This window comes from Chlorocebus sabaeus, chromosome 24 (genome assembly GCF_047675955.1).
Source record: "Chlorocebus sabaeus isolate Y175 chromosome 24, mChlSab1.0.hap1, whole genome shotgun sequence".
NCBI lineage: Eukaryota > Metazoa > Chordata > Mammalia > Primates > Cercopithecidae > Chlorocebus > Chlorocebus sabaeus.
In genome coordinates, this window is record NC_132927.1 from 43,632,867 (window position 1) to 43,656,095 (window position 23,229).

General features: G+C 41.5%; 2 protein-coding genes across 5 annotated transcripts in view; both read left to right on the plus strand.

Annotated features, from left to right (window-relative positions):
- GARIN2 (golgi associated RAB2 interactor family member 2) overlaps nt 1-6,729 on the plus strand; it is a 42,379-nt gene extending 35,650 nt beyond the window's left edge. Inside the window, exon 8 of the mRNA XM_073011091.1 lies at nt 5,238-6,729. Coding sequence (XP_072867192.1) covers nt 5,238-5,245 — 8 coding nt within the window. The 3' untranslated portion in view covers nt 5,246-6,729. The remainder of the gene's footprint in view (nt 1-5,237) is intronic.
- Nucleotides 6,730-18,693: 11,964 nt separating this feature from the next.
- The window catches only part of PALS1 (protein associated with LIN7 1, MAGUK p55 family member), a 92,753-nt gene continuing 88,217 nt past the window's right edge, over nt 18,694-23,229 (plus strand). For 2 of the 4 annotated variants that reach the window (XM_007987031.3, XM_007987033.3), the window contains exon 1: nt 18,836-18,944. The gene's annotated coding sequence lies outside the window, so the exon portion shown is untranslated. Of the gene's footprint in view, nt 18,786-18,825; nt 18,945-23,229 lie in introns of those variants that run through there. The other 2 variants (XM_073011093.1, XM_037984674.2) reach the window with 2 other exon arrangements.

Here is a 23,229-nt window from a genome sequence, read left to right on the forward strand (position 1 = left end):
AACAGTCAGATGAAGTGTGCCAAAGTCTGAACCATGTGAGGAGCAGTCACAGTGGAAACAAGGACATGAATCCATAGTCAACAAGAGTTATTGACTGACTGCCTGTGGGGACCAGAGGAAAAAAAACTGGGTATGTCAGTTTGGGAGACAACATGATGACTAGGTGATAGTAACCTTATGAAACAAGCTGGGAGAAGGAATTGGAAACATTTTGGAGCGGAAAAATTAAGAAATCAACTCTGAAACACTGAAGTTAGAATCAAATGCCCTAGGTTTTGGTTCTAACTACACTTCCTGTATTACATGGTCATTAATCTCTCTGGGCCTCAATTTCCTCAACTATGAAAAGTGTGTGCAAGTGGCTGGGGTGAGGGGAGGAGGAGGGCATGATTAGTTGTCTCAAGACCCTTTTGGCAGTTAAGATTCTATGAGCTGCCATGTTTGTAGTTCCAGGGCTCATCTTTGATAATCTAGCAGGCAGCTTGCAATGGGGATTTGGAAATCAGGAGCTAAGCAAAGATACAGCAAATGAGCAGCAAAATTCCACTCTGGGCTTGTTCAATCACAAGGGTGGTACAACATACAAAATGGGCATGCAGTTTTCCACAAAGTATTAATTGTTTTCTCTGTTTTTTCTTATGTATTTCTTATTTCTTTCCACCTTTTTCTCCCATGTTTTCCCACTTTTTTCTTACTTAGGCTTGTATAGTTTTTCAGTTTTTCCCCTGATTAGCATTTCTTTCCCCATTTTCACTCTCCTCTAAATCACCTGTTCCCCTTCCATACACTTTTACTCTCAACACCCTGTACCCCAAGAAAAGCAGACTAGCTGAATCTTAATCCCTCATTTTATTAAATGTAATTGGAGTACAAATTAAAAATGAGTCTGTAATTCTAATTTATATTATAGGTGGAAATCAGAATAATAACTGCTCCGCACAGTAGTAAAACAAATTCCTGGCACTGTTAAGCTCATCTGATTCACATTCACCCAGCTCCTGGGCAGTGCTAGTTAGGGACCATGATCTCAAATTCATCTCTCAAACCTCTCAGCAGTTTGTGAAAATTACATTTTTTTCTCCTTTCTGCATAACGTTTTGGGATAAAGTGGCACTTCAAATGCACTGTTTGTATGACAAGTTTAAGAATGAAATAGGGTCCACATTAAATTTGTCTCTCTGGATCTGGGTTAATTTCTCTTTCTTTCTCTTTCTCTCTTTCTCTCTCTCTTTCTTCTTCTTTTTTTTTTTTTTCTTTTGTTTTTTGTTTTTTGTTTTTTGAGACGGAGTCTTACTCTGTTGCCCAGGCTAGAGTGCAGTGGCACGATCTCAACTCACCGCAACCTCTGCCTCCCAGGTTCAAGCGATTCTCCTGCCTCAGTCTCCTGAGTAGCTGGGACTACAGATGCATGCCACTATGCCCAGCTAATTTTTTTTTTTTTTTTTTGTATTTTTGTATTTTTAGTAGAGATGGGGTTTCACTGTGTTAGCCAGGATGGTCTCAATCTCCTGACCTCATGATCCGCCCACCTCAGCCTCCCAAATTGCTGGGATTATAGGCATGAGCCACTACGCCCGGCCCCATTTCTCTACTTTCTGAACTTTAAGTTTTTGCCTTTCTAGGATTAATTTTCCTTTACTTTTAAAATTTTTTTTATAGTGAGCCCAAATTATAGGCTTATCTCTGGTTCTTTGATATTTTTTCAAAGAGACAAAGGATAGAGATTCAAGAAAAGAACAGAAGGGAAAATCACATTAAATATTGGGAGTTTCCTTCCCACCCTTACCCATCTTTCTTTTCCATGTTCCTCTTAAATATTACAAACCAAATTCCTTGGAATCCTAAGCAGCCAGGTTTATTCTTTGTTTGTAAAACCCAGGCTTAATAAAAAAGGAGGGAGCCCTCTAAAAGGGAACCTGCTTGTGAAATTCAACAATAAGCTCGATTGCAAGAATAAATACATTTTTGATGAGGTGGTTAGGACATAATCTGAATTTGATATTCAAAATGAGTTCTTTCTCCTTCTGTGCCTTTTTTTTTTTTTTTTTTTTCCTGCTTTTAACTTTTTTTCTTTCTTTCTCACTTCCTCTCTATTGATCTCTTCTCTACTTTCCCTACTCTTTTTCTTTTTTCCCTCTGGTTCTCTCCCCTCATATCAAATCTCCTTCTAATTTCCTCAAACTTGTGCCTCATCTGTCTCCCCTTTTCTCAAGGGAATGAATGTGAGGAAAGAAAAGTTAAACAGAAAAAGACAAAGTTGGTGGAAAAACATGTAAGACAACTGAAAGGTAACTTTTTAATTATAAGTCTCTATAGGAATACATGATAGCTATGATACTGTCACACAAAAAAGTTGTCAGTAAGTGGGGTCTTTTAACATTAAATCTTATTCTACTGTAGTAACAATATAAGTGGAATGAAATGTTAGGGGTTTGTTGTGGTTTCTGCTCTAGAATCCATCATGGGTCAAAAGATAACATCAGCACAGGGAAGAGGAGAGGGGGCTTCAGGTGAGGCACTGGAAGAGAATTATGTGTTGTGCTACCATAGTGATTCCTCTCATTTCTGTACTTCTTTGCAACCTTATCACGCTATTTCCCAACCTGCTTTTTAGATCAGCCAATACAATTAAGACCTCTTTTTTTCATAGCAAAAGGATATGGATATTCGTAGAGTGCCTGCAGGGCTGTCATGTACAGTTGTGTAGCTTGTACACACCATCCATGTTGTAGTTTATGTGCAATTCATAATCTGCACAGCTGTATGCGGTGGCCCTGGCCTACTGTATTTGAAGTTTCTTTGAAACACCAGCTCTGCAGTGCGTTGCTAAAGAATGAAACTTCTCTCAGCCATGATAACAATACCCGGTAGCACAGAAAGAGTTGAAGCAAATGCAATTCTAGGGCCATTGTGTCTTCTGTTGCCTCCTTCATAAAGCTAATGCTGTGTGTGTGTGTGTGTGTGTGTGTGTGTATGTGTGTACCAGGGCTGAGTTCACAGAATTGAAGAGGGGAGGTTGGTGGACCACGGTGGCCTGGGCAGTAACCCCTTCCCCATCCTGGCAGGGCCTTACTGATAGAATCAAGGTGCCCACTCTTCTGTCCATCCTTCTGTCACTCTGCCACCAAAAAGCCAGCTTAGCACTTGAGCATTTTGTTTATTTACTTGTTTATTTTTTCTGTGTTTTTTGTTTGTTTGTTTGTTTGTTTTTGTTTTTCGAGACAGAATCTTGCTCTGTCGCCCAGGCTGGAGTGCAGTGGTGCAATCTTGGCTCACTACAACCTTTGCCTCCTGGGTTCAAGTGATTCTCATGCCTCAGCCTCCCGAGTAGCTGGGACTACAGGCACATACCACCACGCCCGGCTAACTTTTGTATTTTTAGTAGAGACAGGGTTTCACCATGTTGGCCAAGCTGGTCTCAAACTCCTGACCTCAAGTGATCTGCCCGCCTTGGCCTCCCAAAGTGCTGGGATTAAAGGCGTAAACCACCGTACCTGGCTGAGCATTCTGTTTATTAACAGGGCCCCGCCAAGATACACACTGTAGGTGAAAGGTAATGGACCAGAGCAGAACAATGTGGCTGAAAAACAACAAATGTCCACACTCAATAATCCCCTGGCCTCCATATACATTTCCTGATCTGTACCTGTTCTTTTGTGACTTCTTTCCCCCTTAAGAATGCTCCTGCCAGGCACAGTGGCTCATACCTGTAATCCCAGCACTTTGGGAGGCCGAGGCGGGTGGATCACAAGGTCAAGAGATCGAGACCATCCTGGCCAACATGGTGAAACCCCATCTCTACTAAAAATACAAAAATTAGCCGGGCGTGGTGGTGCGTGCCTATAATCTCAGCTACTCGGGAGACTGAGGCAGGAGAATCGCTGGAACCCGGGAGGTGGAGATTGCAGTGAGCTGGGATTATGACACTGCACTCCAGCCTGGCAACACAGTGAAACTCCATCTCAAACAAACAAACAAACAAACAAACAAAACATGCTCCTAATATTCCCCGTAACTTGCTGTATGGTGTGGAGACAGTGATGAGTGGCATACAGGGTGACATGTGCTGGCTCCTACATCCACCTAGACAGAGTCCAAAGTCCTGCCATCTTTCAATATAGTATGGAATTTAAACAGAGAAATTACTTTCAAGATAATTCAATATTTTACAATGATTTCAATCCCTTGATGGATATATTCAGCAACAAAATTTCAAAAATTAGGGTCTCATTAAGACAGAGCTGCAAATGCAAAGAATGACAAAAAAATTATATATACCATACTTAAATTTTGACTTATTAAATTGAAAAGGTTGCTCCCAAATACTTATATTTTGAATAGCTGATATATGGGAAAAAGTAGATTTTTTTTTTAATGGTAGAAAAAGTTAGTTACTAATACAGACTTCATATTGTTACAAATAATGTGAAAGATGTCATCTTATTACCACTGAAGTAATGTGAAAGTTATTTGAACTCTTATTTACTATAGCATATTATGATGTTTGCAGGTCTTATGACCAAATCTTAGGACTCAGTACAGCACAGATTAAGAACTTGCAAATAATTCAATAGCAGGTATAGAATTTTAATTTTATTTTTTGTTTGTTTTAATTTTTGCTAGAAATTTAAAAGAGTAAAAGCCCATAATCTTAATCTTAACATCCTGAATGGATAGGTTTTTCCTTGAGTAGAAACAGCTTTTAAAAACAACAATTTTAAGAAATTAAGTTTCTTGTCCGAGTGCGGTGGCTCACACCTGTAATCCCAGCACGCTGGGAAGCCAAGGCAGGTGGATCACCTGAAGTCAGGAGTTTGAGACCAGCCTGACCAACATGGTGAAACCTTATCTCTACTAAAAACACAAAAATCAGCTGGGCATGGTGGCTGGCGCCTGTAATCCCAGCTACTCGGGAGGATGAGGCATGAAAACTGTTTGAACCCGGGAGGCAGGGGTTTCAGTGAGCCGAGATTGTGCCACTGCACTCTAGCCTGGGTGACAGTGAAACTTTGTCTCAAAAAAAAAAAAAAAAAAGAAATTAAGTTTAATAATGTTTTAATGGCTAGATTAAAAAAAATGAGATCTTATTCATCCAAAGGATCTTTATTTTTTATATCAAGAAGAAAAGTTGTAGTATAAATATACTTTTGTATGTTTCAGTCATTTATTTTACCTGTATTTAGTTTCTCTTGTCTTATACTTAACAGTAACAACATTAAAAATATTCTGTATTTCAGACTTTTGAATTAAATGGACTGACTTCTCCACCTTTTCTAAAAATCAGATACAAACTACTAAACTAAAAAGCAAACACAGCTCAGGAAAAGACATTCAGCGCAAGAGGAAAACCAAGCAGTGTCTTCTATGTGGCAGAAATAAAGCCTATTACTAATCATTAAGAATTCAAATCCATGTCAATCTAATTTCATAAAACTTAACTATTTTAATTGTGGATATCTATTTTAAAGGAAGCTAGAGGACAATGCAAAACTATAAGATTTTCAATTCATAAACTCAGTTTTTATCCATGGGGTTTCTTTTCTTTGGGATTGATGGAAAAATTTGTTATTCTCTTGGTTTCACTTTTCTCATTTGTACATTAGTCCAACACTGTTTTGTTTCTAACATTGGAGAATGTGGGATCATTCAAAGTGGGGACAGTGTTCATTTCATCTTTTGTTCTAGCTGAGTACCTGGTGCTGAGAGACAGTATTTATTGAATCAGTGTGTCATTTTCAAACAAGTTAAAAAAAAATCCATGTACTTTTAAAAATAAAAAAGAAACTACAGACAGTCCCCATCCAGAGAATGATTTGACTTTTTAAAAGCCATCGCTTATTTTCTAAAAGCTGCCAGTCACGCTACATGTTTTTTATCCATTATCTCACTTAATCTTCACAGTAATATGAGGGACACTATTATTTTTCCTTGTTTTACAGGTGGTGAAAGTGAAGCTTAGAGGTTAAAGTTACTTGTCCAAGTCACACAGCTAGAAAATGGTGGAGGTGGCCTCTGAACCCAAGAAACCCAACAGCCAAGCTAAATGCAAATTTGCGATTCACATTAGAACTCATGCTTTTAAATTCAGAATAAGGGTAGTTAGGTTTTTTAAAAGCTATAGAAAAATATTTAACTCAAATTTCACACAAATAGTACTGGTTTTTCTACTGTGAACTGAGAATATCTCTTATCTTCATCTTTCCCTTCCTGTCCCACAGGCAACCCTCTAGAACTGGGCAGTCCAATACGGTGGCCAATAGGCATATATGGCTATTGAGCACCTGCAGTGTAGCTAGTGTGACTGAGAAACTGAATTTTAGATTATTTTAAATAAATGTAAATTCTAATTTTAAAACTAGAACAGTGTAGAATATTTTTCCATTAAACGCAACTTTATTGTTTTATTGTTTTGGTAGGGCTACATTTTTCACTTCAACTGTTGAAAATCTAGTGTCCAAATTGAGATAAACTGTAAGTGTAAAATATATGCCAGATTTGGAAGTCTTTGAGAAAAGAAGAATGTAAAATATTTAATACATGTTATATTGATTATATATTTAAATAATATTTGAATATATTTGTTAAATAAAAATATTTAAGGATTACTTTCATCTGTTTCTTTTTACTTTTTTGATGTGCCTATTAAGCAATGTGTCACAAATTACATATATGAAAAAAAAAAATGTGGCTCATGATAGATTTCCATCAGATAACACTGCTCTAGAGAAAAACCATCTACCCAGTCTCTTGGTCCACAGTCTAGGGAATTCCTCCTCCTCTTCTCCCTGCTGTTCCAAAGTCAGAAGGTTTCCAACCTTCACAGTCAGGAGTAAACACAGAGATTCCACGAAACCGAGAGGAGACTAACGTTTTTAAGTTAGGTATATACATAAACCAACAGTTTCTAATTTGGAGATGGCTATATCATCATAGAAACTGTTTTCTTGATACAGATTGTCGGTAACTTTTACTTTTGTTCGCTTGGGGGGAAAAAGATTATCTGATAAATTGATTCTTACAGGTAGAAAGCTATAACTATAAGTTATAACTTTCTATCTAGCAACATAATCCTTCAAAAGGCAACATACACTGTAGTTGGTGTACAACCACCTTGGAAAAGAGTTTGGAAAATTAAGTTAAGACATATGATCAGCTGGATGTGGTCACTCATGCCTATAATCCCAGCACTTTGGGAGGCTGAGGCAGGAGGATTGCTTGGGCCCAGGAGTTTGAGACCAGCCTGGGTAACAAAGTAAGACCCTGTCTCTACAAAAACTTAGCCGGGTGTGGTGGCCCATATCTATAGTCCCAGTTACTCAGGCGACTGAGGATGGAAGACGGCTTGAGCTCTGGAGGTCGAGGCTGCAGTGACCCATGATCATGCCACTATACTGCAACCTGGGTAACAGAGCAAGACCCTCTCTCTCAAAAAAAAAAAAAGATATATGATCAAATTTCAAAAAAACCTAAAAACATGTTCACAAGACACATATTCAAAATAAGACCCATACACAAATAGTCACAGTTTTGTTCATAACAGCAAAAAACTGGAAACATCCAAATGCCCATCAACAGGTGAATGACTAAACAAATCGTTGTATGGTCATACAGTGATACTACTTAGCAACAAAAAGAAACTTAACTATTAAATACAAAAGTTCTCCCTTATCCACAGTCATGCTTTCCACAGTTTTAGTTACCTGTGGTCAAAAAAATATTAAATAGTTCCAGAAATAAATAATTCATAGGTTTTAAATTACATGCGATTCTAAGTAGCATGATGAAATCTCACACCATCCCACCTGCAACAGGGATCATCCCCTTGCAGCTATCCAGGTTGTTTATGTTACCTGCCCCTTAGTCAGTAGCCTTCTCGATGATCAGATTGAAAAACAGTATATACAGGGTTCTGCACCATCCAAGGTTTCAGGCATCCACGAGGGGTCTTGGAAGGTATCCCGTGAAGATGGGGGCTGAGCGGACTACTGTAGATGCAACAATACATGGATGAACCTTAGAAACAGGTTGGGTACATGCTATATAATTCCATTTATATGAAGATTTAGGAGACAAAACTAATTTATAAAGACAAATTAGATTGGTGGTTGCCTGGGGTTGTGGGTAGCCAGGAGGATATTGACTGCAAAGTAGTTTAAGGAAACTTTTTAAGGTGATGAAAATCCCCTTTTTTTATCTTTTCTTTTCTTTTCTTTTTTTTTGAGACACAGTCTTGTTCTGAAGTGCAGTAATGGCACTGTAACCTCATCCTCTTGGGCTCAAGTGACCTTCCAACCTCAGTCTCTGAAGTAGCTTGAATTACAGGCATACCGTATGCAGCCACCATATGCAGCTAATTTTTAAATTTTTCTGTAGAGACAGGGTCTTGCTATGTTGCCCAGAACTGGTCTCAACCCCCTGTCCTCTAGTGATTTTCTCACCTTAGCCTCTCAAAGTTCAGGGATTACAGGCCTGAGCCACTGGGTCCAGCATGATGTAAATATTCTATCTCCTGATTGCGGCGGTGGTTACATTAATGTGTACATTTATCCAACTAAATACTTTAAAATAGGTGCCTTTTATTTGCATATAAATTATACGTCAATAGGCCAAGCTTAGTGGCTCGCACCTGCAATCCCAGCACTTTAAGAAGCTGAGGCCCGTGAATCACTTGAGGTCGGAGTCAGAGACCAGCCTGGCCAACATGGTGAAACCCTGCCTTTACTAAAAACACAAAAAAATTAACTGGGCCTGGTGGCCGGCAGCTATAATCCCAGCTACTAGGGAGGCTGAGGTAGGAGAATTGCTTAACCTGGGAGGCAGAGGTTGCACTGAGCCGAGATCATGCCACTGTACTCCAGCCTGGGTGACAGGGTGAGACTGTGTCTTTAAAAAAAAAAAAAAACTTAACATGATAATTTGTGTCTATAGTACTTATCACACATTAGATTATTTGGTAGTTTTAAAAATATGTCTACAGCCAGGCATAGTGGCTCACACCTGTAATCCCAGCACTTTGGGAGGCTGAGGCAGGCAGATCATGAGGTCAGGAGATCGAGACCATCCTAGCTAACATGGTGAAACCCTGTCTCTACTAAAAATACAAAAATATTAGCCAGGCATGGTGGCAGGCACCTGTAGTCCCAGCTACTCAGTAGGCTGAGGCAGAAGAATGGTGTGAACGTGGGAGGCGGAGCTTGCAGTGAGCCAAGATCATGCCACTGCACTCCAGCCTGGGGGACAGAGCAAGACTCCGTCTCAAAAAATACATATATATATATGTCTACAAATGCTTTATTCTCCTCCCTTCAAGGGATGGAGCCTATTCCCCTTCCTTTGGGTACAGATTGGACTTAGGGACTTGCTTCTAGACAATAAGGTGGCAGTAGTGGTGTGTGGTTTTGGAGACTAGGTCATAAAACAGCCCTATGGTTTCTGTCTTTGTTGCTCCCTCTCTTAAGTCATTTGCCCTAGGGGAAGCCAGCTGTCACATTGTTAGATCATTTGCCCTGGGGGAAAACCAGCTGTTCCTTATGACAAGAAACAGAGGCCAAGTCTTATGACAAGGAACAAGGCCAAATGACAAGGAACAGAGACCACTAGCTAACAGACATGTGAGACTCCTGGAAGCAGATCCTTTAGTCCCAGTCATGCCTTCAGGTGACTGCAATCCCAGCCGACACCCAGCTAAGCTGGTGTCAGAGCCACCCAGCTAAGCTGCTTCTGGCTTCCTGACCTGCAGCAAGGGAGAAATTACATTTGCATGTAATTATGTATCACAAAATCTGATTTATCTCTAATTCTACTATTCGGTGTATATTTTAGATGAGAACTTACGAAATGTTGACTAAAGTGCTGAACACCCTTTGAAATCGCTCGGTATTCTTCATTAAAGTGAATTGTCACATTTTACCAAGATCCTAGGTATATTCATAGCCTATATTCAGTCTAAACTTAAAAGGAAAAAAAAAATCAGTGCATTTTTATGCCTGTTGCCAAATTGTTCTCAGCTCTCCAGTGCCCTGAGCTGAGATAACAAGGCTTGGGAGACTTGTTTGCTGTTCTGCCTTCCTGCATTTGCTTGAAGTGTTACCCAGAGGCCATGAGGCCTGAAAGCTTTCAGTCTAAATACTTAGTCAGGTCCCGGCACCAGCTACAGATTTACACAGCTACAAATTTAAAAACATTTATATTTCCAAATATGGCTTTTAAAATTCCTCTAAAATTATTCTGAAAAAAAAAAGAAAATAGTATCTATTTTCTCCAAGAGCCCTAAAAGGGATCCACTGTCCTGTTTCCATGTCTCCCATTCCATCAACACATTTTTATTTTATTTTATTTTTTTGGAGACAGAGTCTCACTCTGTCACCCAGGCTGGAGTGCAGTGGTACAATCTCAGCTCACTGCAATCTCTGCCTCCCAGGTTCAAGTGATTCTCCTGCCTCAGCCTCCCAAGTAGCTGGGACTACAGGTGTGCGCCACTACGCCTGGCTAAATTTTGTATTTTTTGTAGAGACAGGGTTTTACCATGTTGCCCAGGCTGGTCATGAACTCATGAGTTCAGGCGATACGCCCGCCTTGGCCTCCCAACGCACTAGGCATGAATACACCTAGGATCTTGGTAAAATGTGAGAATTCACTTTAATGAAGAAAATGGAGCGATTTCAAAGGGTGTTCAGCACTTTAATCAACATTTCATAAGTTCTCATCTAAAATATACACAGAAGGACAAGCTCTTTTTATAGTAGAATTAGAGATAAATGAGATCTGGTGGAAGACCAGTACCTATTCCAATTCTGCCATAGTATATCACATGAGAAGGTAGGGCTTTTCTGTGAGAAAGAAATTTGCAAAGCCTCAGATATCTGCTTCTACTGACAGGTTTTACAAGTTTCTAGTTAGCACTACCTCCTATATCTGATCTGTAATTTCCATCTGAAACTCCCTTCCTCTGGCTGACTTCTCCCAGTCTGTCTCATGACAGGTGGGAAGAAACCTAGTGCAACAATCCAGGCAAAAGATGATGATGGCCTGGAGTAGGGTGGTAGCAGTGGGGATGGGGAGAAGTGGTTAGATTCTGGATATATTTTGAAGGTAGATAAACAGGATTTCCTGATGGGTTGAATGTGCAATGTGAAAGAACACCTGAATAACTGGTAACTGCGTCAAAATCAATAGTTCTGCCATGTAAAATTTGCAATACTCATCAGAAATTTAAATGAAGATTCCGGCTGACAGATGAATACAGGATTCTGGAATTTAGGGCAGAAGTTCAGAGTAAAGATAAATTTGGAGTGAACAGTATATAGACGAAATTTGAAGCCATGAGACCAGATGAAAGTGAGTGACAAAGAACATCATGATAAAAATAAAGACAAACAGTTAATACATACTATTCCAGCACTGTTCTAAGCACTGTCATATATAAATTAACTTTGTCTTCACAAGCACTGTAGGAGATAGCTACTTTTATTATACTCATTTTACAAATAATGAAGCTGAATTTCAGAGAAATTAACTGACTTTCTTCTAATCAGACAGCTAGCAAGTGACAGAGCTGGGATTCAAACCCAAGCAAAGAGAAAAGTAAAATATTCCATTTTAGAGCTTTGGGACACTCCAAATATTAGCAAAGAGATAAATAAGAGCCAGCAAAGGGTTTTGAGGAAGAGGTTCCAGTGACATGGGAAGGGAAGTAAGAATGGTGTTTCAGAAGCCCAGAGAAGAAAATGGAGAAAATTATCAGCTTCATCAGATACTGCAGACAGGTCACATAAGATGACTGAAAACTGACTTTTGCATTTAACGAAGTGGCTGAAATCAGTGACTTTACGTGTCAAGTGGAGTGAGTTCAAGAGAGAATAGGAGAAAAGGCATTAGAGTTCCACTCTTTGCTTGTTTGTTTTGAAACAGAGTCTCACACTGTCCACCAGGCTAGAGTGCAGTGGCGTGAGCCACCGTGCCCAGCACACATGTAAATATTAATTAAAGTAGTACCGAAATTTTTCACACAAAACGAAAGTGTGATTGGGAGCTTGGTGAGGAAAAGATATAGGTAATTTTATAGCCCTTTTCAAGCAGAAAAAACTCCGGTTCCTCTTAACATTCGGTCTTGATCTTTCCTTCATTAGAAATATTTCCAAGTCCTAAATTCACCTACCTCCTCTCTCGGAAATAAAATTTCTCAGGGCCGGGTGCAGTTGCTTAAGCCTGTAATCCCAGCACTTTGGTAGGCCGAGGCGGGCGAATCACGAGGTCAGGAGATCGAGACCATCCTGGCCAACACGGTGAAACCCCGTCTCTACTAAAAATACAAAAAAATTAGCCGGGTGTGGTGGCAGGCGCCTGTATTCCTACCTACTTGGGAGACTGAGGCAGGAGAATGGAGTGAACCCAGGAGGCGGAGCTTGCAGTGAGTCAGATCGCTGCCACTGCACTCCAGCCTGGGTCACAGAGTGAGACTCCATCTCACAAAAAAAAAATTCTCATGGGCTGGGCGCGGTGGCTCAAGCCTGTAATCCCAGCACTTTGGGAGGCCGAGACGGGCGGATCACGAGGTCAGGAGATCGAGACCATCCTGGTTAACATGGTGAAACCCCGTCTCTACTAAAAAATACAAAAAACTAGCCGGGCGAGGTGGCGGGCGCCTGTAGTCCCAGCTACTCGTGAGGGGGAGGCAGGAGAATGGCGTGAACCCGGGAGGCGGAGCTTGCAGTGAGCTGAGATCCGGCCACTGCACTCCAGCCTGGGCGGCAGAGCGAGACTCCGTCTCAAAAAAAAAAAAAAAAAAAAAAAAAAAAAAAATTCTCATGGACCCTGTTTTATTTCTTGACACTTCTCCAAACTGGCATAGGACCACCCAGATGGGTACAAATAAAATAATGATAAATGACTGACATTCTAAATATTGAATATCCTACCCTGAGGTTTTTGTTGACTCTTGTTTCCATATTAAGCTCATGCTTCTTTTCTCTGTCTATTTCACTCAGTCATTCACATTTAGAAAAAGTTTTATGTGTATCTTTTTAAAATTTTTAAATTAAATTGATAAAAATTAGATATATTTATGACATACAACATAGTATTCTGAAATACATTTACATTATGGAATGGCTACATCAAGCTAATTAACATTACCTCACATACCATTTGTTTTGTGGTGAGAACATTTAAAATCTAGTCTCTTAAGTATACTAAAGTATACTATACATTGTTATTAACTATATACTCACCATGTTGTACAAATAGAGCTCTTGAACTTACTCCTCCTAACTGAAATTTCCTATCCTTTGATCGACATCTCCCCACTCCTTTCCCCAAGTCATGTCTATTTTTTTAAAGCCATGTATAAGATCTTGATTTTCCTATTATTGTGAGTACTTTCAGAGCAGTTTATTCACTATTCCCACCTGCACCTTCACTAGATAGTAAAGCTCCTCCTGGTATAAGACCTTTTCTTTCTTTGAGTCTAGAGCACTTACGTTCATTCACCATGCTTTTCCTTGTATTTTGTTTGTCTTATCATGTCCTTTTTCCTACCTTTCCTATTCCTCTACGATAAGGACTGTCACACAGATTTCAGTGCCTACAGCACAATGCTTCACCCATTAAACGAGTGAATATTTGTTAAAGCCAATTAAGTTGAATAATACTGACCTGTACTGAATTACACTGATGCAGATAGTGGAATCTTCCATTCCATATGACAACTGCATAACGTTCTTAGCTTAGGGATATACTATATTTAGCTAGATTTATGAAAGTTTAAATTCTGCTATAAAACATCTAAATAAGAATAACCCAATTAAATTAGAAAAGTTCATTGTTTGTTGGTTTGCTTTTTGTTATTTTATTATTTTATTTTAGATATTTGACCAGGCATGGTGGCTTATGCCTGTAATCCCAGCACTTTGGGAGGCCGAGGTGGGAAAATCATTTTAGGTCAGGGGTTCGAGACCAGCCTGGCCAACATGGTGAAACCCTGTCTCTACTAAAAATTCAAAAAAAAATTAGCCAGGCGTGGTGGCAGGTGCCTGTAATCCCAGCTACTGGGAGGCTGAGGCAGGAGAACTGCTTGAACCCGGGAGGCGGAGGTTGCAGTGAGCCAAGATCACACCACTGCACTCCAGCCTGGATGACTGAGCAAGACTCCATCTTAAAAAAAAAAAAAAAAAAAAAAAAGATATTTATTTACTCATACTACTATTCGTAGGTAATTTTTGTTTCATAACTTCTCTTTTATCTGAGTCAGTGAGTATTCTGCTTTTATTATACATTATCTCTGATCATCTGGTTTATATAATTATGTGATTAGGCTACTAAATCACTTATGAAAATTCTAAGTACTAATTCACTGATGTACTAGTGAAAGCCAAGTTATGAAAACTATACTAGTGAAAACCTGGCTTTCACTAGTACAAAGAGGAGATATAATAGCCTTAGTTAAGGCTACATAATTCGATATATAGTAGGGAATAATAAATCTTGAAAATCAAAATTTCAGACCTTTTTAAAAGTGGCTGAAATGCAACATGAATATGTTTCCCCCAAAACTTTTTTTTTTTTAATTTTTAGAGAAGGGGGTCTTGCTGTGTTGCCCAGGTTGGACTTGAATTCCTGGGCTCAAACAATCCTCCCATCTTAGTCCCCTGATTAGCTGGGTCTACAGGCACACACCACCATGACTGGCTTCTCAAAATTTTTAATGAAATAAAATAGTGTGAAATTTTATTACATAAACATTTAATAAGGGATATTGACAGATAATAAGTTAAGCAGATGACAAGAAGAGGAAGAAGGGAGGGTATTTACTATCGTGACTGTCCACCTTACTCCCGGTTTTACAGTTAGACTTTCACTACTCACCCATAATATTTAGTTACAAATTTGTTAGAGTGACTCAGCAGGTGAACTGCCTTCTGACAAGGATGAACAGCCCTTCTGACAGGGGAGTTTAAACCACAGATTATCCATTTCATTCCATTATGGGGGGAATATTATATTCTCTTAACCTCCTATGCTATCCATGTTATAGACTCTATATGCAGAGGCTACCAGAATCCTAAAACTAGGGGGAACAAAGGAGTAGTTAACCCCTTTACATTATAGATGAGAAGATTTAGGCCCAGGAAGCTTGTCACACATCTAAATCACAGAACTAGTTAGCAGCAAAGCTAAAACCCAAATCTAATTACTACGCCTCCAGTTTCTATACCTTTCACTCTTTCAGCTACCCTTCAGTTTTTGCATATACACCAGTAATTTGTATGACTTAGAGATTCTGGGATTGGCTCAATTCACCAGAAAATAGATTTATTTTTTTCTTTTCTTTTCTTTTTCTTTTTCTTTTTTTTTTTTTTTTTTTGAGACATGGTCTTGCTCTGTTGCTCAGGCTAGAGTACACAGTGGCACAATCACAGCTCACTGCAGCCTAGATCTCCTGGGCTCAAGGGATCCTCCCACCTCAGTTTCCCAAATAGCTAGGACTACAGGAGCGTACCACCACACCCAGCTAATTGTTAAATTTTTTTGTAGAGATGGGTCTCCCTATGTTGCCCAGGCTAGTTTTGAATTCTTGGGCTCAAGCAATTCTCCCACTTTGGCCTCCCAAACTGTTGGGATCACAGGTGTGAGTCACTGCACCTGACCCACTAGAGAGTAGATTTGTTATTTGCTGTAGGATCTGCCCTCTTTTAACATGAAAATATCTTTAGGAGGTAAAATAACTTTTGTTTTTGAGACAGGGTCTCACTCTATTGCCCAGGCTGGAGTGCAGTTGTATGATCTCAGCTCACCGCAGCTTCAGCCTTCCAGGCCTAGATGATCCTCCTGCCTCGGCCTCCCAGGTAGCTAGGACTATAAGCACACACCATCATGCCTACCTAATATTGTATTTTCTGTAGAGATGGGTTTTTGCCATATTGCCAAGGCTGGTCTTGAACTCCTGGGCTCAAGGGATTCATACACCTCGGCCTCCCAATGTGCTGGGATTACAGGTGTAAGCCACCATGCCAGGCCATTAACTAACATTTTTATAGCACTTCTTTTCCTGAAAAAATGCCCTTCTGAATTGTTATAGCACTTTAAAAAGGAATTTCACATATTTTGAGATAAGCAGCTGGTCTGCTATCTCACACTCACAATAATAATCATTTTATTAGGGTGGGGTCCTGTAACGGAATCTAAGCAGCTGAGGAAGCAAGGCTAGGTACTTGGAGGGTTCATTTGGATGGAGGCTTTTGTGTGTGTGTGTATTTTGTTGTTTTGAAAAACTGCCAGCCGGGTGCGGTGGCTCAAGCCTGTAATCCCAGCACTTTGGGAGGCCGAGACGGGCGGATCACCAGGTCAGGAGATCAAGACCATCCTGGCTAACACGGTGAAACCCCGTCTCTACTAAAAAAATACAAAAAACTAGCCGGGCGTGGTGGCGGGCGCCTGTAGTCCCAGCTACTCGGGAGGCTGAGGCAGGGGAATGGCGTAAACCCGGGAGGCGGAGCTTGCAGGGAGCCAAGATCGCGCCGCTGCACTCCAGCCTAGGCAACAGAGCGAGACACCGTCTCAAAAAAAAAAAAAAAAAGAAGAAAAGAAAAAAAGAAAAGAAAAACTGCCTGGGGCCAAGAGATTAGAAGTTATGGATAAAGATATACTATCTTTCCAAAGAGGTCCTTTCTTTGAACTGCTAGATCTGCAGTTCTTACCTGAAGATGATTTTGCCCATCTCTCCCCATGAGCTTTGGTAATGTCTGGAGACGTTTCTGATTGTCACATTGGGGAGGGTGATGCTACTGGCACCTAGCGGGTAGAGGCTGGGGATGCTCCTAAACATCCTATGATGCACAGGACAGTCCCCACAAGAATTATCCAGCCCAAATGTCAATAGTGCCAAAGATGAGAAATTATAAGCTAGAGAAAGAAGAATTCATTGAGGAGCTGGAGGAAGCTTCTTGAATTATTATTTATGTTATATATTTAAGAACTTAGAGGCCGGGCACAGTGGCTCACGCCTGTAATCCTAGCATTTTGGAAGGCTGAGAAAGGTGGATTACCTGAGGTCAGGAATTCAAGACCAGCTTGGCCAATGTGGCGAAACCCTGTCTCTCCTAACAATACAAAAATTAGCCGGGCGTGGTGGCGGACACCTGCAATCCCAGATACTGGGCAGGCTGAGGGAGGAGAATCGCTTGAACCTGGGGAGCAGAGGTTGCAGCGATCCAAGATCGTGCCACTTTACTCCAGCCTGGACAAAAGAGCGAAACCCCCTCTCAAACAAAAACAAAAACAAACGAACTTAGAAAAGGAAGTAAGTCACACACTAACCGTTTTTTTTCCTTTTGGGGTATGGCTAATAGTTTCTAGGAATCCTGGAGACTTTATCTGGATTTCAGTTAGGCATTTCGCCAGTTCTGGCATCTTTGTGGAGGAATATGGGCCAAGAAGACAGTTCGGTTGTGTCGTCCATCTGTATTCGAAGCGTACTGAGAAATTTTTTGATGACAGGAGCATTAAGGTCTTTGGTGGCATGCAGCAGACTTCTGTCCTCAGCTCTGTCTTATTAAACACTTGGACAGAATGCTTATCAGATTTGAGAGGGATAACAAATCTGGGAAGGGTAGGCATCCCCAAAGATCTTCACCACCAGGAACAATAGTTTGCTTCGTTCAGAGCATCACAGCGTCCTTAGTGAGGGACACTAACAATCCATAGGCTGTCCAGAGGAGCGTAATGGGGAAGAATGTGAAAGAACTTGAAAGTCAGGACCTGAGGACGTTGCGAGATGGAAAAACACGGTGGGACAAAATGAGGAAAACCGAGAGAAATGGAAATGGCATATACGAAGGCTTTGAGGGAGGACTATGCCCCTGGGGGAAACCGTACACCTGGGCTGGAATCATAAGCATATTTTGGCCTCATAGAAGGAGAGGTCGATTAACAAACCTGGCAAGGGTTCAAAGGTGGGATGGGCTTCCTCGAAAGGTACTGTCAAGACAGAGACCATCCGAGGGCTTTTATTGCAAGTGTCGAGACACATTTGCTGGTATTTCTCCTTAGAACGTACTCCAATCTGCTCTGACTTCCGCCCGCACCCGCCAGAACCCTGCCCCATTCCAAGGGTGGCACATCCAGGTCCCGAGGGCGCCAGCCATGCCCGGGGCATGCGCTGGTCTGCGTAACTCTCTGTCCCTTCAGGAGACTTCTGGGAAATAGTTCTAGTCCTTGCCATCCCTGCTTTCTGGTTTTCAGAAGTCAGTGCTGCTGGTGGCTTTCTGGAGTCTTCTGCGGAACACTGCACACATCCAGGTGTTTACGTCATTTTTTTTAAAAAAAGAAATGTTAGATTGTGTGACTAACTAGACAGGACATGAGGAATCTCTTCAGGAGGACTCGAATTTTCTTCAGGAGCCGTCATCCAGAGACAGAAGAGCCAAGGGATGTAGAAACCCAGGGAAGCCTCGCGTCCCCACACAGCCCGCAGGTCAAACCCCGAAGCGGCTCCACAGGGACAACCAGCCCCTAGTAGCCCGGGTGTTTAGACTTAGAGGCGCGCGACTGCGCGCACCCGGCGGGAGCTGTGGAGAGGACCAATGACCGGGCGCTCTCTCTGCGCCGGCTCGGGATTGGGCGAGTCGCGCCAGCCTCTCACTGGCGGGGTGGGACTGGGATCCGCGCGCCCGCTGCGCCAGAGTCCCGGGGGCGCGTGCGCGGTCTCGCGGCGGCCGCAGGGGCCGGTCTCGCGCGGTCTAGAAGTGGAGTTGCTGGCGGCTGCGGCGGCGACGGCGGCGACGGAGGAGGTTGGCGGTGGGGCGGGGGCGGGGACTAAGGATTCTGAGGTGGGGAGTCGGGAGTTTCTGGATTCTTTATCCGGTATTTTAAGGGCCGCCGGAGAGCTGTCGCTTCTGCAGTGCTTAGGAGCGGCCGGGCGGGAGGCTCCGCGGAGCCGAGGCGCGGAGGTAAGAGGTGGCTTGGCGACGGCTGGGCTGTGGAGATCTTAATCAACAGGTCCCCGGGAGCGCGGCGGGGGAGGGGCGGCCGGGCTCCCCTTCCCCCACCCGCCGCTCAAACTCTGGCCAGCGGGAGACCCCGGGCCGCCTGGCGGGCTTCCTCAGGCGGGGCAGCTTCGGCCGTGGAGGGTGTGAGCCCAACCTTTGTCCCTCGGAGCAACGCTGCCTGCGCGGTGCCCGCTCCTTCTCCTTGGCTGGGCATGCACCTTGGCGCGGGCCACAGCCAGCCGGGCCCGAGGTGCAGGGGGCGCGGCGGGGAGTCGTCTGCCTCCTGCGCTCCCGCCCCGAGGTCGCGACGCGCGGGACTCCCCCAGGCCGGGTCTGGGAATCCGGCGAGGGAACGCTTTCCTTTAGAAGTCAGAATGTAGTCAGCGTTCCTCTGCCTGACTCAGCTGCTGGTATTCTGCTGCCTATTGCGTTCTTAAACAGGCAAACAGTTCCTGCTTCCTTGTGACCAGTTTTAAAGAAAAGCCTAATTTTGTTGATGGTTTCTGATAATTTAAGGTTGCACGTTGAACTTTGAAGCCTGTACATTGTTGTGTTCTACGTTTAATGAAGGTTGCTTGAAACGATCTTTGTAGTAAATTATGTAACTTTCTAATGATCATAACTCATCTTCTGTTGATTGACGTACAGTAATGTGTACGGAATGTAGGTTTCGGTCGAAAGGTTTTTCTTGGCAGTTTATACTAAAATTAAAATCTGATGATTGGGAAGATTTTAGACGTAGTATGGAGTGTGTGTTTTGTCTCCATACTTGTTTAGAATAGTAAAAATTTAGATTCGGAAAGTCAGTTGAACAAAGATTTTGAAATTTTGATTTGACTGACACAGTGAAAGGTGTTAATATTTCCGATTTTTTAAAAAAGCAATATCATGTTTTAATGATAGTTTACTAATTATGCTTTTGGATTTTACCAGAAGTTAATAACCTGTTAAATTCTGCAGTAGGAACAAATGACGTGTTGGTTATTGGTGTCTTTAAAGTATTGGTGGTAATGAAACTTATGAAATAAGCGTCCTTGAATTAAGAACTACCGATTTTTTTTTTTTTTTTTTTTACTAGATCCCTGTGGACATAGCGTATTGTGGATAGGTTTTATAGGCTTTCTATTTGCAGTAGGATGAGCTATTAAATTATAATGTAAGAGATTTATAGATAAAAAAGGCAACAGTAGGAAAAGCAATTCATTATTTAATCTTTAAAAATCGAGTAAATTTTACCATGTACCTGAATTACTTTTGGCTAGACGGACTTAAACTTGACAAGTTAAGGTGGATTGATTAACATTAACTTGTTTTAGAATGTTAAAACTGGAGAGAATATATAAGTTCTTCCTGAGGGTGACCCAAGTCAGTACAGTTGATTTAGCTTTTACATGATCTTGAATTATGGTTTTGATTAAAAATCTCGTCACGGGGTACATGTTTTCAGGATCTCCTGAGGGCTGTCATGGAAAAAATTTAAAAAATAAAATTTTATCACACATTCCAAGAAACTTGATCAATTTAATAGGTTATACTGAGATGCCCTGTTTCTCTGATATTTTCTGATTTCAGAGTGTCTAGAAAAAATAGCATCTTGACATATGTGCTTTACAATATAATTTTCTTTTCTTTTTTTTTTTTTTTTTTTTTTTTTTTTGCGAGACAGAGTCTCGCTGTTGCCCAGGCTGGAGTGCAGTGGCGTGATCTTGGCTCACTGCAGCCTCCATCTCCCGGGTTCAACTGATTCTCCTGCCTCAGCCTTCCAGCTAGCTGGGACTACAGGCGCCTGCCACCACACCCGGCTAATTTTTGTATTTTTAGTAGCGACGGGGTTTCACCTGTTGGCCAGGCTGGCCTCGAACTTCTGACCTCAGGTGATCCACCCGCCTCGGCCTCCCGAAGTGCTGGGATTACAGGCGTGGACCACCGCCAGAATACATACACACACACACACACACACACACACACACACACACACACACACGGCCACCGCCAGAATACACACACACACACGTACGTATATATATCTCACTCCGTCGCCCAGGCTGTAGTGCAGTGGCGCGATCCCGACTCACTGCAAGCTCCGCCTCCCGGGTTCAGGCCTTTCTCCTGCCTCAGCCTCCCGAGTAGCTGGGACTACAGGCCCACGCCATCATGCCCGCCTAATTTTTTGTATTTTTTTTTTTTTAAGTAGAGACGGGGTTTCACCGTGTTAGCCAGGATGATCTCGATTTCCTGACCTCATGATCCGCCCACCTCTGCCTCCCAAAGTGCTGGGATTACAGGCGTGAGCCTCCACGCCCGGCCTTTATAATTTTTGGTCATATATTTACTGAATCATAGGATCGTTGAGTTAGAAGTAATCTTAACCTCTTCATTTTCCACGAAAAAGATAGTGAGGGTTGAAGGAGTTAAGTAATCCGTAGTCTGACTGCTAGTTAGTGGCAGACTTGGAACTACATGAATGCTAAAATGCTTGTCTCCATATTCTAAGTTCACTGCTCTTCTCAGGATGTCTTATTGTTAAACCAATAAGTTGCCTTCTCCAAATCACTTAACAGGCAGGGTTGATTCTTTCTGTCATGCATTTTTTCCCTTTTCTTTTTTAGTAACCACTAACTGCAATTCATTTCCTTACTGAAGAGTTTTCAGTTTTCTAATATTTCAAACAATGTTTAATGAATAACTTTGTGCATGTCTCCTTGAGCGCATGTGTGGAGGCTTTCCTAGAATGTATGTATACTTACCTATAAGTGGAATTGCTGATAATAGGTTGATATGCGTTTTCAACATTACTAGCTACAGCCAAATTATCCTTTTTAATGCTGTAGCCATTTACGTTCCTGCAAACAGTATGAGTGACAGTGGCTTCATGTCCTTGCCCACAATTGGCATTGTAAGATTTAAAAATTTTTGCTAATCTGAGGGATGAGAAATGATATAATTGCTTCCTTTCTTTAAAAAATATTTAATTTACATGAAATGAAATTAACTCTTTTCATTGTACAATTCCAACTCAGAGAGCTGTGCAACTAGCACAATCAAGGTAAAGAACAGTTCCATCACCTATCCATTCACCAGTTGAAGGACATTTGAGTTGTTTTCAGGTTTTTGTGACTGAGTGAAGTTGCTGTAAATCTTTGCAAATAGGTTTTTGTGTAAACCTAAGTTTTTGTTTCTCTTAAGTAAATGGAATGTGGTAGGTATAGCCTACTTTTATCTTAAAATGAAAAAAAAAGACCTATCTGTGGCAGACAGAATAAAGGTTTTCAAAGATATTCTAGTCCCTGGAACCTGTGAATGTGTTTGCTTACATGGCAAAGGCAAATTAAGGTTGTTAATTAGATGACTTTAGGGAGATTATTGTGGATTATTCAGGTGGTCCCAGTGTGTCACAGAATCTTTAAAAAAAGGAAAGAGAGAGGCAGAAGAGTAGAGTCAGGAAAAAAAGATGTAACAATGGTCAGAGAAGTGCAAAGTTGCTGGCTTTGAAGATGGAGGAGAGCAGGCCACAAATAAGGAATATGAGTGGTCTCTAGAATCTTGAAGAGGCTAGGAAATGGGTTACTCTTTAGAGCCTCCAAAAAAGAAAGCAGCCCTGCCAGTAATTTTAGCCAAGGGAGACATATGCCAGACTTCTAACTTGTAGGACTGTAAAATAATTTCTGTTGTTTTAAGCCACTAAATTTGTGGCAATTTGTTACATTGGCATAGGAAATTAATACACTGTCAAGCTGTGCTTGAAGTGGCTGAACCACTTTGCATTTCCACCAGCAATATATGAGAGGTCCAGTTGCTTTACATTCCTGTCAGCACTTGGTATGGTCAGTCTTTAGGTTTAACCATTTTAATAGTATCTCGTTGGGATTTTTCTTTGCATTTCCCCCATGACTGAGGATGTTGAGCATCTTTTCATGTACTTATTTGCCATCTGTTTATCTTTGATAAAGTGAAGCTTTTGCCCATTTTTAAATTGGATTGTTATTGCTGAATTTATTATTATCTTATTCTTTTTTCCTTTTTTTTTTTTTTTTTAGGGATGGGGTCTCACTATGTTTCCCAGGCTGGTCTCAGAACTCCTAGGCTCAAGTGATTCTCCTGCCTCAGCCTCCCAAAGTGTTGGGATTACAGGCATGAGCCACTGCCCCAAAAGTTCTTTATAGTCCTTTATCTTTTGTCAGATAGGTGATTTACGAAGGTTTTCTTCCACTCTGGCTTGCCTTTTCATCCTCATAACTTTTATACT